The following is a 16,899-nucleotide window of genomic DNA, read 5'->3' on the forward strand; positions in this document are numbered from 1 at the left end:
TTTTGTGAAATTAAAGATCTGGAAACAAAATTTGAGATGCTCCATAATGCTTTAGCGGGGGGGGGGGGGGAGTGATTCGGCAGAGTAGCATTTTGAAAACTTTCTGATTTTCAGGCAAGCTAGAAAAAAGAAAAGAAATAGGACGGAGGGGGAGTAGCTGACCAATTTGTGGATATTAAAGTTTTAACCCAACAATCATTATTTTTTCCTTATTAAAATCACTTTGTTGGACGCGTCCCCCCCCCTTCAGAAGTAAATATTTTTGAAAAACATTCAACTAAGCATTCTGGAGGGGAGGGGGCATGGGGCGGTGCAACCAAAGGGGTGTCCTCTGGACACCCACCCCCTTCTGGTTGCACCACGAAGCAGGAGGTGACTGATGATGTTTCTGAATTAAAGGATAATATTGCAGAGGATATTCCGCCTTAAAATCTAAAACTGAAACTTGCGGTTAAAACGAATACTTCCAACTTACGAAATCGTTAAAAAGGCATTGAATTTAATGTCTAAAACAAACACATTGTCCAAAGCTCTTTCTTAAATTTAAGACACAAATAGATGAAGAAAAGGGGGATGGAGGAATTGAGTAATTATGATCAAGTCGTTACGTTTCGGAACTAAAAGTTAACCTAACTTATTGTCTACAAAAAATGCATATTACGCACAAATAAATAATATGCTAATGTGCTTATGGTATTTTTTAATGTATGATAACATGATAAAGTGAAATTACCAAAGGCAGTAGTAAAAAATCACAAAAAGACATATTGCACAAATTATAACATATTCACCGTAAGAACAAAAATGAGGAATAGCAAATTTCTGGCGCTGCTTTGTATGCTCAACCTTGTGAAATTATAGACATACCGAAATAACATTCATGGCTCTACATATGAAGAAAAATGCTGATGTATGCATTAATTACAATCACGTGTTTTCAGTGTAAAAGATTGCGCTTCTGAATATTCAGACACAACAAGGCATTTTTCCCCCTTATAGATAGGCAGCAAGGAGGATTGCTTGTTTTAATGAGCAGTATAATTTCACAAGTACTTTAATAGAAAAATAAAAAGTTCAATTTTATTTTTTCGGTTGGAGATTTTTTCTCTCATTTGGAGCATTGATTCGTAGAGCTCGGCGCCTTTTTGGCTCTGGCGCCGTCGTGCGCCGCACGACCTTGCACATAGGGACGGCGCGGCCCTGGTAAGGTATTCCTTTCTAAATTCCCCAATGCATTGCATTTAATGTTGAAAACTAAACTCCAAATTTTAAATTTAATTTGAAATGGAAAAGTAGAACTTTGCTTACCACTTAGAGAATACAAGTTTGATATTTAAAACAAGTCCCCTCCCTCCAATGATATAAGTTTTGGAGGGGCATAATGCTCATTGAGACTAAGTACTGTTGTATATAATAGTAATTTAAGCATCTTAACTAAGATTGTTGAAAATAATTAAGCTGAATATATCACAAGTGCTCGTACACCAATTTTTTTCTTTCCCTTTTTTTATTTAACCAAAAAAACGAAAATGAATTGCTTCATTTTTGTAATTTAGATTGTAATTTCACATTTTGCGAGAAATGTGACTAGCGGAAACCCAGCTACACGTACACACACGCCTTCATACAAACACATGCCTGCAATATACACATACTTATGATTGCAGAAAACATAATTTCAATTCAAGATGTCGAAAATTCAAGTTTTCTTTTTCTATTTATCAAATTCAAATCAGGGTTGGCCGGTTTGGACCCAACTGGGTTGGACCCAATGGGTTTTTTTTGTAAAAATCCATTTAAAAAAACCCATTATTTAGCTCACTTTCGGGTTTTTTAAAATTTTTGAGAAGTTTTTTAAAAAAATTAATTAATTTAAATACTTTTACAATTTAAACTTCTATTTTATTTGTTCTTCACCACGGACAATGGACATAAAAAATGAATTTTGAACTTTAATAGTATTTCTTAACTCTTAACGACATTAAAAAATACTTCAAAGATTTAAAAAATATATATTTAACTTTTATCTTTAACTGGTCAATAAATAACTCAAATTATCTTGACTAAGTCCTGTCACGTCTGGTTTTCTCAATATTTGTAGATTGTACAGAGGAAACTACTCTAGCTAAAAGGCTTTCATGTGAATTATTTTCTGCAACCCGACACGTAAGAAATTTCGAATTAACAAGTTATATTTTTTTTTAGAAATTAACAGGTTTTACAAATGGTCGGACAGAAAACAGCATAGGATGTACAGTATTTTCATTATCTTACAAAAAAGTTTAAAATTTCTTAATCTGTACACAGAAATAGAAAAACAGGCAACATAAAATTCAAAGAAATGTCTTGATTAAGCTGGAATTCAGTAAATAGGGATTTAAACTACTTGAGGTTCTACAGTAGTTTTGCATAACAAAATGAATTACAGTAAAGTAAAATGCAAAAAAAAAAAAAAAAAAAATGTAGTAATTAAAAATGAACAATAGATTTTATCACTCAAGAAGTAATTTTGCCTTAACTGTTGGTAATCATGGAAACTAAAAAATCTGAAACTTCACTATTCTTGAGTTTCGTCGTCTTTCATACTTTTCTTCAGAAAACGCTGAATTTTAACTAGTTTTCCAGCTTTTTTTTACCCCAAGACAATTTTTGTGCTTTGTCCATATACTTACGCTACAATATGCTACAAGTACCCTACATTTTCCCTAAAAAAAGACAAAAAAACCCACATTTCTTTTAAAAAACCCAGCTTTAGTTGGTTTTTTTTTGGGTTTTATTTAAAAAAACGCAAAAAACCCTGGGTCCATGGGCTTTTTTAAAAAAACCCGGGTTTTTGCCAACCCTGATTCAAATTGGATATTGTATTTTCCTGCAAAGGTGATCTGAGTTGATATTAGCTTTCTTTTTCCCTCAGCAAGATACTAAATCTTATTTTACAAAAGTTAGTTTCTGTAATGCATATTAATGTGCTTTCATGTTTTTCCAAATATGTAAATAGGTACATTTTTTTAAGTAGCTCTGGAAACTTATTGTATAATTTTTTTAATCTATAATTATCAATGTATTTTGCGAGTAGAAAAGCTTAAAATTTCCTATCTATGATATACAGTAACCAGGGTCGGATTAAGCCAGCGCGGGGCCTGTAGCAAATGTTACCAAGGGGCTCTCAATTTTGTATGGATAATAAACAATAAATTGTGAACTTCTTCATGGAGGCGGTCGAAGGGGAGGGGGGTGCACTTCTAATACATACATACATGCATACATACATTTATATGGATATAATTTCACAGCTTTATGAGGGTTATCACCCCCTTATACATTTACTAGTCTCCCCCTCACTATGCGTTTTTGGAGCTTTTAATTCCAAAATGACAATCTAAAAGAAGTGGGGGGGGGGGGTCCGCCCCGGAAAATTTTCGATAGATCAGTTCTAAAAACGCAATTCTAACGACCTCTGATGATATTTGGGGAAGAAAAGATTCGGGTGCTCTTATTCAGAATTTTTTCGATAATAAAATCAAAAAGTGCGATTGTATCTCATTTTAGATAAGGTTAGAGAAAGAGACTCTCTTCAGATAATTTTTCAAAGCCTAAACGAAATTGTAGATGATTTTTAATAATGTTGGTGGAGTAGAGGGGGTTCTAGGTGGTCTCTCAAGAAAATTTTCGAATGTTTAGTTTTAAAAACACAATTTCAAAACGAAAATCTCTAAAAAAGTAATTTTATACAATCTTTGTTGATTTTGGGGCAAGGGAAGGGAAGTCAAAAGCCCTCCCCTTGGAAATTTTGGAAATTGATGTATTGAAAACGTGATTGTATGCCATCGATGGTTATATTACGGTATGGAATGTTTTCAGATTTCAGGGACTCTTCATTAGAATTCCAGAAAATTTTCAAAGTTGAAGTCCTAAAAATAAACTTAAGCTATCAATAACAATGTTGAAAAATGAGGGAGAGTAGGAGGGTTACACTCCTGCAGAAAGTTTTCAAAATGATATTCCAAAATAGGCAATTGTAGGCCATCTTTGATTGGAGGGATGGGGTTTTGGGATTTTATCCATGGAAATTTTTTGAAATTGAAGTTCCAGAAATTTTTTTTTTACTCTGTTTTTAATTATGTTGGATGATTTTCTCTCTGATTTTTTTTTACATTTCAAATTCAAATTATGCAGTTCTAAGCTGCCTTCAGTGATGCAAAATAAATGGATTAGTACGGTGACTTCCTCCCGGCACCCTTCATCTTTGACTTACTTTCAATACAAACTCTGCCCTACTATATTTTAATTTCTTTAAAATACAAAAATGTCTGTGACATTAGTAGATTTTTTCAAACATTTTAGACGAAAGTGGGGTTTTGCAGGAACACTTATCCCACTTTATTTAATTTTAAATACTTTGACTAGCTTGATAAATGTCTGCTTCAATTTTGTTTTTTACCTTCAAATATTGAGAACTACAGGGGGCAACTTTTCATTACAATGTTTTAAGTATACAGTGTGCCCGAAAAGTCTTCGGCAAATTTTAGAAACTCATAGAAAATCAACAAATTGTCGTATCAATATGCCGTTTGTAATACAGTCAAACTCCCTTTAACACGAACTCGCTTAATGCGAAATTTCGCTTAGTGCGAAACAAATGCCATTCCCTGTCATATAAAGCTACAAATTAGTGTTAAATCAATCGCTTAACATCAAGAGGAATTAGACGAAATCCTGCATAAGACGAAGAAAACTTTAAGGTGTTGAATAAAAAAGAGAAAACAAAGAGAGAAGATCTTTTTACGTGAAATTACTTTCGATAGTTGAAAGATCTGCACTTGGCCTCAAGCGACATGGATGGCAGCGGGAAAATTTCTCTCCCTGTTGTAGGAAAATTGGGAAAATCTCGTTGCTAAAAGAAAATACGAACTTTAGCAGTAAAAAAGCTTGGATGAACAGTGAAATCTTAACCAAGTGCCTGATAAACCTAGATTTAAAATTTTATTGTGAAAAAAGAAAAATTTGTCTGATTCTGGACACCTGTTCTGCCCATGCAGAGGTTTAAGCTCTAAAAGCAATAAATTGGGTTTTTTTATCCGCCAACTATGCAGCGAAAATTTAGTCTTGCGATCAAAGAAAAATCAGATGTTTTAAAATGCACAATGCCCCGAATAGCCACTGTCTGTTTTCACTTACTTTTGTTTCTTCAAAAAAACTTGTCTGCTTACACAAAATCCGGAAAACATAGAAATTGGTTAACGCTAAATTCGGTTAACACGAAATATTTTGGCATCCCTGTTGAGTTCATGTTAACGAGGTTTGACTGTACTTCACTGTCACAGGTTCAAGAACTTTTTTATGATATCGTAAAAAAAGGAAACGAAAAAAAAAAACTAATTCTAGGTTGTCGCTCTATCATCACAGTTAGAGAAATAAACATCCTGTGGGGTGTTTAATATTTTTATTAAATCGAAAGCATGTTACCTGGTATAGAATACTTTTCATCAGCAGAGTTGAACGTGTGCACCATATGTTCCTTGAACCTCATCTAAACATTATTCAAATTGGTCCCATGTCCACAAATGATACGCACATTAAACTATAGTAATGAAAGGGGTTGCTTTCTGTTTAGTAAAATGATTAAACACCTCACATGACATTTGTTTTTCTTTCTGTGACGATACAGCAATTGCCTATAGTTACTTTTTTTGTTTATTTTGTTTTTTCCCACTCTTTTTTTTTGCGATGTCATAAAAAATTCTTGAACCAGTGAAGTATTATAGCGCAAACCAAATTTTGATACGACGGTTGGTTGATTTTCTATGAACTTTTGAAGTGTCAATGATTTTTCGAACGCCCTGTATTTCTCTCCCTACTTAAATTTGTATACAATCTGAAATAGATTTCGCAGTCTTATACATTTTCCACATTTTAGCTACAGTATTTTAATTAAAAAAAAAGAAATATTAATTGGTTGGTGGTTTGCAAGAGGCTGACCAAGCTAAGGCTCAAGACCCCTGAATTTAGTGGAGCCCCATACTCGATAAAAACCCGAATGAATGTTTGACTTGCAATCACAAAACAATTTTTATCACTAAACTAGCTGCGTCACCTGGCTTTGCACGGTTTTACCTCAAAAATAAAAGTTATGTCAAGTGACGCATGTTCAACAATCAGGAACAAAAAGTTTAAAAAATCAGTAAAATTTTGAGGCCAAGTTTTTTGCCTATGATGCCTAGCTAAGTAATAGGACACAATAATGGAGTTAGTTAAGGCAGTGACTGTTCACAATCTGTTAAGTTAAACACATTACAGTTTTTCTCAATAAGACAGAAGAATCCCCCTCCCGCCTTTAAGCACCGATGATAATGGTTAGGAGGGTATTAAGAAAAAAATTAGAATTTGTATTTCCTTGATGAACCTTTATTTTTGCTGTGACAAGCTAAATCTAAATAAAGAGAGAGAGAGAGAGAGAGAGAGAAAATAAATTTAAACGGATAAAAAAAAGTACGAGAAAGTAGTTTAATTTTTTTCTCTCATGGCGGGGGGGGGGGGGGGGTTGAAGCATTTGCTACTTCTACTCTATGGCTAATCCGGCCTCGACAGTAGCCTCCTGATTGCCTATGGGCGGCCATGCTCAGCCTTTCACACTTTCACAAAAAAAAAAAAATCTTTATTTGCGATGATTAATTAAATCTCCAGTGCAAAATCTATTTTTAGAGATTTCTATTTCTTTCCTTCCTGTGTGTCCCTTGCAAAAATATCAAACTTTCCAAGGTCACCAAAACCTGCCTAAATTAAAACTTGATTTTTAGATCTATGCTACATACTTTAGATTTGCGCTACTTACGTGTGTTGAAGAGTGAGCGGAAAAAATACCCTGCCCTCTCCCATATGCAGTTTTGGAATAACTTAACCTGATATGGTTACAGTTAATCTGTTTGCACAATTTGCTCGCTCATATATGCTATACATTTGCAATAATGAATGGTCATTATTTAGCTTTTACATGCATTTTTTACACTAAATGTGTACCAGTATTATTGATTTGTTAAAGCTATTGCATACATTAGCATTGTTTTTACTGAATTTGTGACTTATCTCCAATTTCACTTGATGGCATCTCCATGAAAATGCAGTGTAGTTAAATGTAGAGCAATACTTTCTAAAAAGGCAAATTTAATTTATAAAAATAAAATCAACAGATTTTAATTAATGATTTTGTTAATTTATTTCAATCGATAATTAAAAAAAATCATGATTTTAATCGTGATTTAAATCAAGCTGATTTAAATCAAGGAACCCTGTTTTTAGTACAGTTAAATTGGTATTTTTGCTTAAAAAAATCCTTTAAATTGATCATATGATTAGTAATATATGCTCTTTCAAAAATGTTCATTTGCTTCCTAAATTTTTCTGTTGACCTCTTATCTATTTTCTTTTTCAGTCCTGTTGTCTAGAATGGGATTTGGCTCATCGACCTGCAATATGTTGAAATGAATCGTCGAGGGGACAATAGACTGAAAAGGGCAGGAGGTGTAGCTGCTAAATCTGTTGCACCTTCTGCCAGAACTACCCGGAGCAGGAAAAAAAACGCTAATTCTGAGCCTATTGATGAGAAGGAGGATAATGCATCAACAGTTTCTAAAGATTCCCAGGAAATGGATTCAACTGTGAAGGATTTAAGTATGGTTCCAAACCAAGCTCCAGAATCAGATTCAACTGTTGTGCCCAAAACTCTTTCAAATGTTCATGAAAGATTTTCCCCAGCCTTATACAAAGAAAACAACAGATTATTATCTTCCACCAGTACGTTAGATGCACATTCCATTCATGATTTACGTACATCACCATCTCCACCAAAACTTGAATGCATCCAGACAAATGTTGTTGTCTCACATCCAGCAGAACCTAGATTTCCTAATATAACAGACAGTAATTGTGGTAAGGAAGAAAATCTTGCTTTATTAGCAAAAAAAGTGCCAAAAAAGAGGAAATTTACTCCATCAGATGTTGAAGACATGATTTCTACAGAAATCAACAAACCATTTGAGCCTTCAAGTGTGATCACAAGAACAATAACTCAACCGATAACGCAGCAGACTTCCCCACCGCAACTTCTTTTTTTATCGCCTAGTGATGTAGATATAGACTTAAAGGATTGGAAAGGACAAAGAGTTCTGGCTAAGTGCAATGGTGTATATCTGCCAGGAATTATAAAAGAATTGAGAACTGGATGTGATATTGTTATAATGTTTGACAAAGACCAATCGACAAAGTGCATCTTTGATGTTTTTGGCAATGGAAAGTATGATATAATTAGTGATCATAGCCCTTCACCGGGGCAGGTAAAAGTGGGTACCTGTGTATGTGTGCGAATTAACCAAGATGATAATGTATTTCTTATTGGGGAGGTTGTGGACCTTAAATCAAAACCAGTATTGTTTAAAGTGAAGTTGGAAGTTTCTTCAACTTCTAATTTCACTTCAACTTATGTTTGGGTGTCAAGAGCAAACCTTAGGCTTCTTTTGCCACCTTGGTGGGAAGAACTTGATATGGATCCTCAACCATCAATGCCTTTTACTCCAGCACCGCCTCAGTTGTCTGTACACAGCAACTTACAACATCTAGAACCTAGTGAAAATATGTCTTGGAGGCCCCAAAATGCCTCAGTTGAGCATGCAGCTTCATCAAGTGCATTCACACAAGTAATTACAAATCATCAGAATTACCAAGACATGCCTTTAAGGCTGACAGCTCCTGTGTCTGAGATGTTTGCAACATCTCTATCTCCAAGCCAATTGCAGTCAACTCCATTACCAAATACTTACAGCATTATAACATCGGAGCAAATGGTACACGAGGCTGTACTGAGCAAAAAGGAAATTAGAAGTCCTCAATTTGATGAAGAATCCTCAGATGATGATTTGAAAAAGGAAAATATTAAGTTTGATCAGGATTATTTTCCATATCCTTATAGACCCTCTGCACTATCTCAAGGGAGTTTAACGCCTCGATCTCAATCTCGTAAAAGTGAAACTGTTTTAAGTCGAGCAAGTACAGATTCTTCAGAGTGCTTGGGCACTTCTCGTTCTCCAGCTATGCTTAATGCTAAGTATAAAAAGGGTGATATAGTGTCAACGCCAAATGGAATTCGTAAAAAATTCAACGGTAAACAATGGAGAAGATTATGTTCAAAAGAGGGCTGTACAAAAGAGTCACAACGACGTGGCTATTGTTCAAGACATTTATCACTTCGTGGCAAAAATATACGTCCACCATCTTTGTCTTTTCCAGGTCGCCGCAAGGGAACATTTAAAGACTCTGCTACAGGAAGGGAATTGGAATGGGAAGAATCTTCCCATGACAGTGAATCAAATCCTGTGTTTTCTGAAAGAGACAGGGTACAAGGTCGATTTGATAGAGATGAAACTGAAGCTGCCAATATGCTTGTTTCTTTAGGAAATTCTAGATCTGCTACTCCAGCATTTTCTCCCAATAATACCCCAAATCCAATTTCTCCTCGTACATTTCAAGCATCCAATCACATAAATTTATTTACACCTATTCATCCTTTGCATTCGCCTACTGTGAATCAGCAGACTGCGCAGTGGACAGTGTCTCAGGATTCTCAAACTCTAAGTGCTACGTCGGAAATTATTTCAAATAATTACCATTCACCAACTACAAATACCATTTACCATCCAGGTGCCATAAGAACTGAAGTAATTCAGCATCCCACAACAGTTCATGAGCTCAGTGTTCAACCGGAGGCTAGAGCTTCTGTACTTCATTTGAGTACGAATCAGCCAGATACTTTATCTGTCATTCAAGCTGCAAATTCACAACCAATTCTCATGAGAGATCTGCCACCAACAGTGTCTGGAAATCATAAACAAGAACATGTAATCATGAAAGCTTCAAAAGATGGTATTATAACACTACCTCAAAATATTCCAGAAAGAATTAGTATTGAGGAAGCTCCTAGTCGTATGCCACAATTACAAACCATAGTACTTATGAAAGAATTAAGAAATGAATCGTCATTTATAAATGATGAACCAAGTGTTATAACTTCCCCGCCATCAAATAATTTTTCTTCTAATTATGGTGTACAGAATTCAATTTTAGAAGAAAAATGTTTTGAAAAGGAATACCCAAAATATATTTCTGAGGATGTGCGGATTAAAAATTTAGTGGAAAAAGAATCTAAGTTATGTTCACAACCATTTACACCGGCACATTTGTTACCTGTAATGCCTGTTAGTACAGCACTTTCCCCAGACAAAAAAGTTCCCATTCATGATACTGCAAAAAATTCCTCAGGTGAGCAAATTTCATTTTTTAAAGTTTTTTTTTTTTTTTTTTATCCTTCTTGCCATTGATCTTTTAGGTAATGTTTATATTTTTTTTAGATAAAGTGCATGAAAATTTTTTCATCTAAACTTTGCTTAGTATGAAAGATTTTTGTGATACTCTTTCTTTATAGGTAGTACTTGGCCCATTTTTAAATGTGTAATTATTTTTCAATTTAATTATTGTCGCCATGTTTTGTGTAGTAAGCTACATTGATACAGGTGCAGATACGGACTCAAGAATATAGCTTTAAAAAGCACCCAAGATGAATGGTCATGATTTAGTCTGTGTTATTGAAATTTTAGGGTGGGGGTTCAGTCTTCAAAAAACCTTTTTTTGTGGGGAGGAGGGGGGCTGTCGTCCTTGAAATAGATAAAAGTCAGGATTCACGGTCGCTACTCGCCACATGCCGACCTAATTTGAAAAAGTGGTGACTCAAAAAACTTCTTCAATTGCCACTTTCCCCCCTTTCTCAAGAACCTCCTACTTTGTGGGGAGGAGGGGGGCTGTCGTCCTTGAAATAGATAAAAGTCAGGATTCACGGTCGCTACTCGCCACATGCCGACCTAATTTGAAAAAGTGGTGACTCAAAAAACTTCTTCAATTGCCACTTTCCCCCCTTTCTCAAGAAAAAAATTCCTGCTATGAACAGGTAAGAAGACAATTTATTGTTTTGGAAGCACAGACCCCGAAGAGTTCCTATTTTTCCTACTTTTTCCTATTTTTTAGAGCTCTCTCCTTATTTTCCTACTTTTTCCTTTTTTTCCCTACTTTTTCTTTCTTAGCACTTCTAATTGTGCATTGATTCTTATTTTTACAATGCCGCGCCGATAATTTTCTGCATGTTTTGATTTTGAAAAGTAAAATGAACAATCGGATCCTTAGCTTTTCATTGAATGACTAGACTATAGTAATTTCTGGAAGGAACGCCGCGGCGTTTGTGTGTTTAAAAGTTAAATTTTCGTAAGTGACTTTTTTTTGCCGTTGCGGCGTTTATGATCGACTTTTCTTTTTATCGCCCTGACTTCAGTCCTACTGTATTAACGAAACTAAAAAAAAATAGGTACTGGCACATTCTGATGCAATTATATATTATTTACTCATCAATTAGAAGCTTTAATTAAAGTAAACGACTGACTGTTCAAAAAATGCGGGAAAAACCGAATTTCCTATTCGCCAATTTTTTGTATGATTACAAGTGAAATGGAGCTCTATTTAAACAGAAAGGCAATGCAAAACCTTAAAAGGACATAAGGAAACAAAAACTGAAAAACTTGTATACTGTACATAGTCCGGTCAATTTAGACAATTGAAATAACAAAAATTCCGGGAAAGCTAAATTTTTGTACAGACCTTGGGTTTAACATTACAAATAAAGTGCCAAAAGTCCCCGTCGATCCCATGTGCGCTAAAAAAGTTATTCGGGGTCAAAGGTCAAAATTTTAGGTTTTTTGGATTTTTCTCAAAAACGGTAAGTTTTATCGAAAAGTACCTCTGACCAAAGTTGTAGATATCAAAATTTCTCTGTAAAAATGGTCCTTATGATTTTTATCTCCAAGACCAAACCATTTCCCAGATATTGCGTACTCTCAAAAGACAGCCAGTCACTTACAGAATCCCCTCTACTCGCATGGCCTTGAATAACATCTGGCTATTCTAATCCGTGTGGCATCGTTCACATACCCAGGGGTGCCCAACCCACTAAGGGCAAAGGTGCACCCCCTCATCATCGCAGAGATCCCCCCAAAAGCAAGCCTCCCCCCAAATGAAAAAATACCCCTCAAAACAATCTCCCTAAAAATTTCGATGGTGCAGTCTGGGCCATGACCCCTCCTAGATGGGCACCCCTGACGTACCTGCTTCTTTTTGAGTTAAACGTGCAGTTCGAGTGAATAAACGTACAAGCGTCTACTGTTGTTTGTGCTGATCAATATTTAAGAAAAATGTCACAATTTTGCTTTATTTGCAATAAACTTTGGATTGAAAGTGAAACTGTTGTGCTGGGCAGTCGTGGAATGCCAACTTTAATCAATGCAAGTGTCGGGAGAAGTTATAAGAATGCTGATTATTTAAGAAGTCAAAAGTCCGTTACAAGTCGCGCGAATTGCAGAAAATCATACACCCGGAAAAGTTCAATCTCTGCAGCAAAGTGAGGATGAACAGGCCAGTACTTCAAAAGTACGTCCTTCTCGTACTGTAGCGCGATTAAGTGAATTTGAATATAGCTTTTGTTTTTAAAAACACTGCTTATTTTGTAGCTGTGAAGTGGATGAGGAGACTGAGAAGAAGAAAGCGCAGAATTATCGCAGAAAAATTCATAAAGCATCGACTAAATCATACTCAAAATTAAAACGTGCAAGGGCAGCTTTTGACACACCTCAGAACGATCTTTAGCTAACTTTAAAAGGGTTTCTTTGAATGCAAGTGTAGAAAATTTATGAATTTTTCTGCGATAATTCTGCGTTTTGTTCTTCTCAGTCTCTTCATCCGCTTCCTCGCCACAAAATAAGCAGTGTTTTTTACAACAAAAGCTGGATTCAGATTCACTTAATCCTGCTCTAGTACGAGGTGGATTTACTTTTGAAGTACTGGCCAATGGCCATGTTCATTAGGGTGGATTGAAGAAAATCAAAATCTGATAAACGCTAAGTAATAGCCCGGAAAAGTTGCCTTTTGTAGAGATATTTGGTTATGCAAAAGGATTTTCAACGCAAAAAATATCTTGAAGTGTCGCTCGTGCCTTGAAATTGACCATAAATGCATAAAAACTGAAAAAAGTTATAATAATTTCATCAAATATCAAAATTTGATAAATTTGATGTTATCGCTCTTAAGAGCAGACTTTTTGTGTAGATTACACATTGCATAAGATCATTTTAATAATAAACTGTATTTTAAAGTTCCACACATGTGTTGAATCTTGAATTTGACCAATATAGTGTCAGAATTGAATAACATCGTGTTGCTCCATACTAAGAGAAAAAATATTAGAAGTTGTGATTTGTAAAAGTTTGTTTTCATATTAATTAATTCTTACTTATAGATACGGAAAAAATAAGTAATAAAAGCATTTCTTATCTAGTAAAAAAAATGTTAATTCTCCACTTAGCCCATAACTTTGGCTCAAAATGTCAAATTTACCTATGATAGAGAACAAAGGTTAAGTATAAAAATTAAAAAAAAAAAAAAATGTGGCTTGCAACAGCCCACATAAAGTCACCCTTTGAAACAAAAGATGTTAAGAAATTTTAATGGATTTTGAGCCCTCAAACTGTAACCACATTGATTACAATAAAACATAAGTTTGGCGTGCGAGTTGAACTATTTTACTTCTCATATTTTCATTCTTGATTGAAATTGTGGCTTAATATTTCTAGATTCTAATCTGACTCTAATATATCTATCCCTTTTGGTTAGACAACAAACTGTACCTGACATTTCTTTTTCTTATTTAACCTATCGTCTCACAGCTTTAGTATGACATGTGAGGTTTTGAAAACCATACTACTCAGTAGGTACACCATCAGCCAATTTCTTTCAAAGTTTTATCGGAAATCCCCTTTTTGAAAGAGGGAGCTGGCGAGTTTTACCAGTTCTGCTGATCGATGAGCTCATAGTAGTCTCTCAGCTTCAAAATTGAAATCTGGAATTATAAATGTTCATTGACTATCTTCGAACTGGTCGTCGTAATCCATCTCAAAACAAGTGCTCTGATGATGGTCATCCGCAATGCCTAGAGTTATATTTTTTAGATTCTCAAAGTAACCAATATGCAGAACGAGAGCTGATGATCGAAACATAGTATGATGGCAAGTTTGAAGAATTCGATTGTATAGCGAAAATTTACAATTCCATATTTCAACTTGAGTTCTTTGATAAGCAGAAGTGGGAAAACTCGGATCATCTTAAAAAAGGAATATCAGATAAAACTTTAAAAGAAATGGTGCTTGAGGGCATAATTACTGAATTATATGATTTCCAATACCTCACGTTGTACTAAAGCAGTGAGATGATGCACAAAATTAGATGAAGAAGCGTCAACCACAGTTTGTTGTCTAACCAAGAGAGATTGATTACTTAGAGTCAGATTAGAATCCAGAAATCTTACCAACAATGTATCACTAAGGCGTCAATGTATCACAATGTATCGTCTAGGCATTGTCAGGAGTCAAGATAATAATGCGACTCGCCAGCCAAACTGTTTTATTGTATGAAATGTGGTTACAGTTTGAGAGCTCAAAAAACATTTAAAGGGAGGCTGTTTTGAGGGGTATTTTTCTCAGTTTTTGGAGGGGAGCTGTTGCTTTTGAAGGGGGGCTCCGTGATATTGAGGGGTGCGCCCATGCCCTTAGTGGGTTGGGCCCCCCTGGGTATGTGAACGACGCCCCACGGACCATATGTCCGTGCCAGATGTTATTCAAGGCCATGCGAGTAGAAGGGATTCTGTAAATGACTGGCTGTCTTTTGAGAGTACGCAATATCTGGGAAATGGTTTGGTCTTGGAGAAAAATCATGCGGACCATTTTTATAGAAAATTTTGAGATCTACAACTTTAGTCCGAGGTACTTTTCGATAAAACTTACCGTTTTTGAGAAAAATCCAAAAAACCTAAAATTTTGACCTTTGACCCCGAATAACTTTTTTAGCGCACATGGGATCGACGGGGACTTTTGGCACCTTATTTGTAATGCTAAACCTAAGGTCTCTACAAAAATTTAGCTTTCCCGGAATTTTTGTTATTTGATCACTATTTTTATGTCTAAATTGACCAGGCTAACATATTTTATTGATGTTAGTACAACATAAAAGCGACATCTAACAGAAATTCGCAAAAACGGACCACTTCAAAAATAATCGCGGAAGCTTTTTTCGTACATAAATATGATTATTGTTCATTCTAAATCGTAAACATGATTATAAAATTTATAAAATTTCATTTTCTTTCCTTGCAAAGAGTATTTGCAAAAAAAAAAAAAATAAATAAAGCGGCAAAACCTGGATGGGCAAAACGTTCCCAATTTTTGGAGAAAAAAATCGGAAATCAATTTAAATGCAATATTTTGTTTTTATTTCTTCTCATTTTTAAAAGTTGGGGGATAGAGTTACAAATTAATACATATTTTTTTTTCTTTTTAATGGGTATTTTCTACTCTGATATATCATCAATATCGAGGAGTTTCTCATCATTTTTATGTGCTGTGTTTCTGGCAGTGCGACATTTTTGAGCATTTAAAATTTTTTTGACAGACTCTTAACTCTTTTTGGGGTGCGGCAATTATACCGATGCGGCGTATCTACTGTAAGTTATTGTACTTATTGCGCCTGATCAAAGGGAGGGGGAGAAAGAGATATATGCAGGCATTTGATGCCAAGTGCTCCCCCCCCCTCACTCTCAACTTCGTGAACAATTTCCGAATGAATATTTTTGTTGTATGGTGAGGATTGAGATAAACTATTTGCCTTTCCTTTTATGTACATAGAAACATTAGTAACTGATCTTTGTCTTTGATAAAAATGTTATGTTTACCATGCATGGATGTTTCCTTTTATTTTCGTGCCAAAAAATTTTGGAACAAGAAGGAGGTAAAAATCATCAAAGCATTAAAACAATATTCGTTTTTATTGCTTGATTAAAATTAGAACTGACTCATCACTTTGATTCCCTCCCCCGAACCCCCTCCCCCCTCTCCGGAGGTGGCTAGCGAAGGATGTATACTGAATGCAAATTTTATCTGCAAACAAAAAAAACCGCACAAACATGTATAGCTAAGCGTTAATTTTCCAAAGCCAGGGGAGGGGAGAAATTGACCCCCATAAATGACGTGCCTGAAACAAAAATGTATGTTGAATGCTAAAAATACATAACATAGTACAAACTCTTTAGTTGACTTATTTCGTTATTTATTTAGTTTAATTATTTTGTTATAAATTTTATGCCCCATATTTAAGAACACATTTAGTTTAGTTCTGTATTTTCAGTCGTTTTCCTTTTTTTTTTTTCAAATTCAAACATTTGCCTCTGATTATGCAAGAATGCATGTCAACTGCTGATTATTTTTGACTAAAACTAATTTAATATTTGCTTTGCTTTTGTATCATAGTTTATGATAACAGGAGCTGAAAGTGATAATATTTTTAAATGATAAATGATGCTCTTGAAGGAATGTTTTCGTTTTTGACAAAACAAATCTGAAACAAAAATGGTTTTATTGAACCAAAATAGAAGTTTTATTATTATTATTTATTTACTTATTTATTTTTTTGCGATCGCTATATTGCATTTTATTCTTTCACACTTAAAAATTTTATTACTGTATTGGTGAAAGGTGTTTCTTTGTTTAGATTTTATTTTCATATTTTTGTAATTACTATCTTTGTTTCCACTAGTTTATTTTCCATACTAATGATTGTTAGTCGTCTTGACGTGCGTGTAGTCCTAATTCTTCCTATTTTTTCCTACTTTTTTAAGCGATTTTTTTCCTACTTTTCCTACTTTTTTAATTTTTGATTCCTTACTTCCTACTTTTTCCCCTCAAAAAGCCACTTCGGGGTCTGGAAGCA

At 34.8% G+C, this 16,899-nt stretch overlaps 1 protein-coding gene across 1 annotated transcript in view; it reads left to right on the forward strand.

Annotated features, from left to right (window-relative positions):
• The first annotated feature begins 7,478 nt into the window (after positions 1–7,478).
• Positions 7,479–16,899, forward strand: part of LOC129226758 (protein capicua homolog) — a 73,534-nt gene continuing 64,113 nt past the window's right edge. The window contains exon 1 of the mRNA XM_054861388.1: positions 7,479–10,094. Coding sequence (XP_054717363.1) covers positions 7,479–10,094 — 2,616 coding nt within the window. The remainder of the gene's footprint in view (positions 10,095–16,899) is intronic.

The sequence above is a fragment of the Uloborus diversus genome, chromosome 7 (assembly GCF_026930045.1).
Source record: "Uloborus diversus isolate 005 chromosome 7, Udiv.v.3.1, whole genome shotgun sequence".
NCBI classification, from domain to species: Eukaryota; Metazoa; Arthropoda; class Arachnida; order Araneae; family Uloboridae; genus Uloborus; species Uloborus diversus.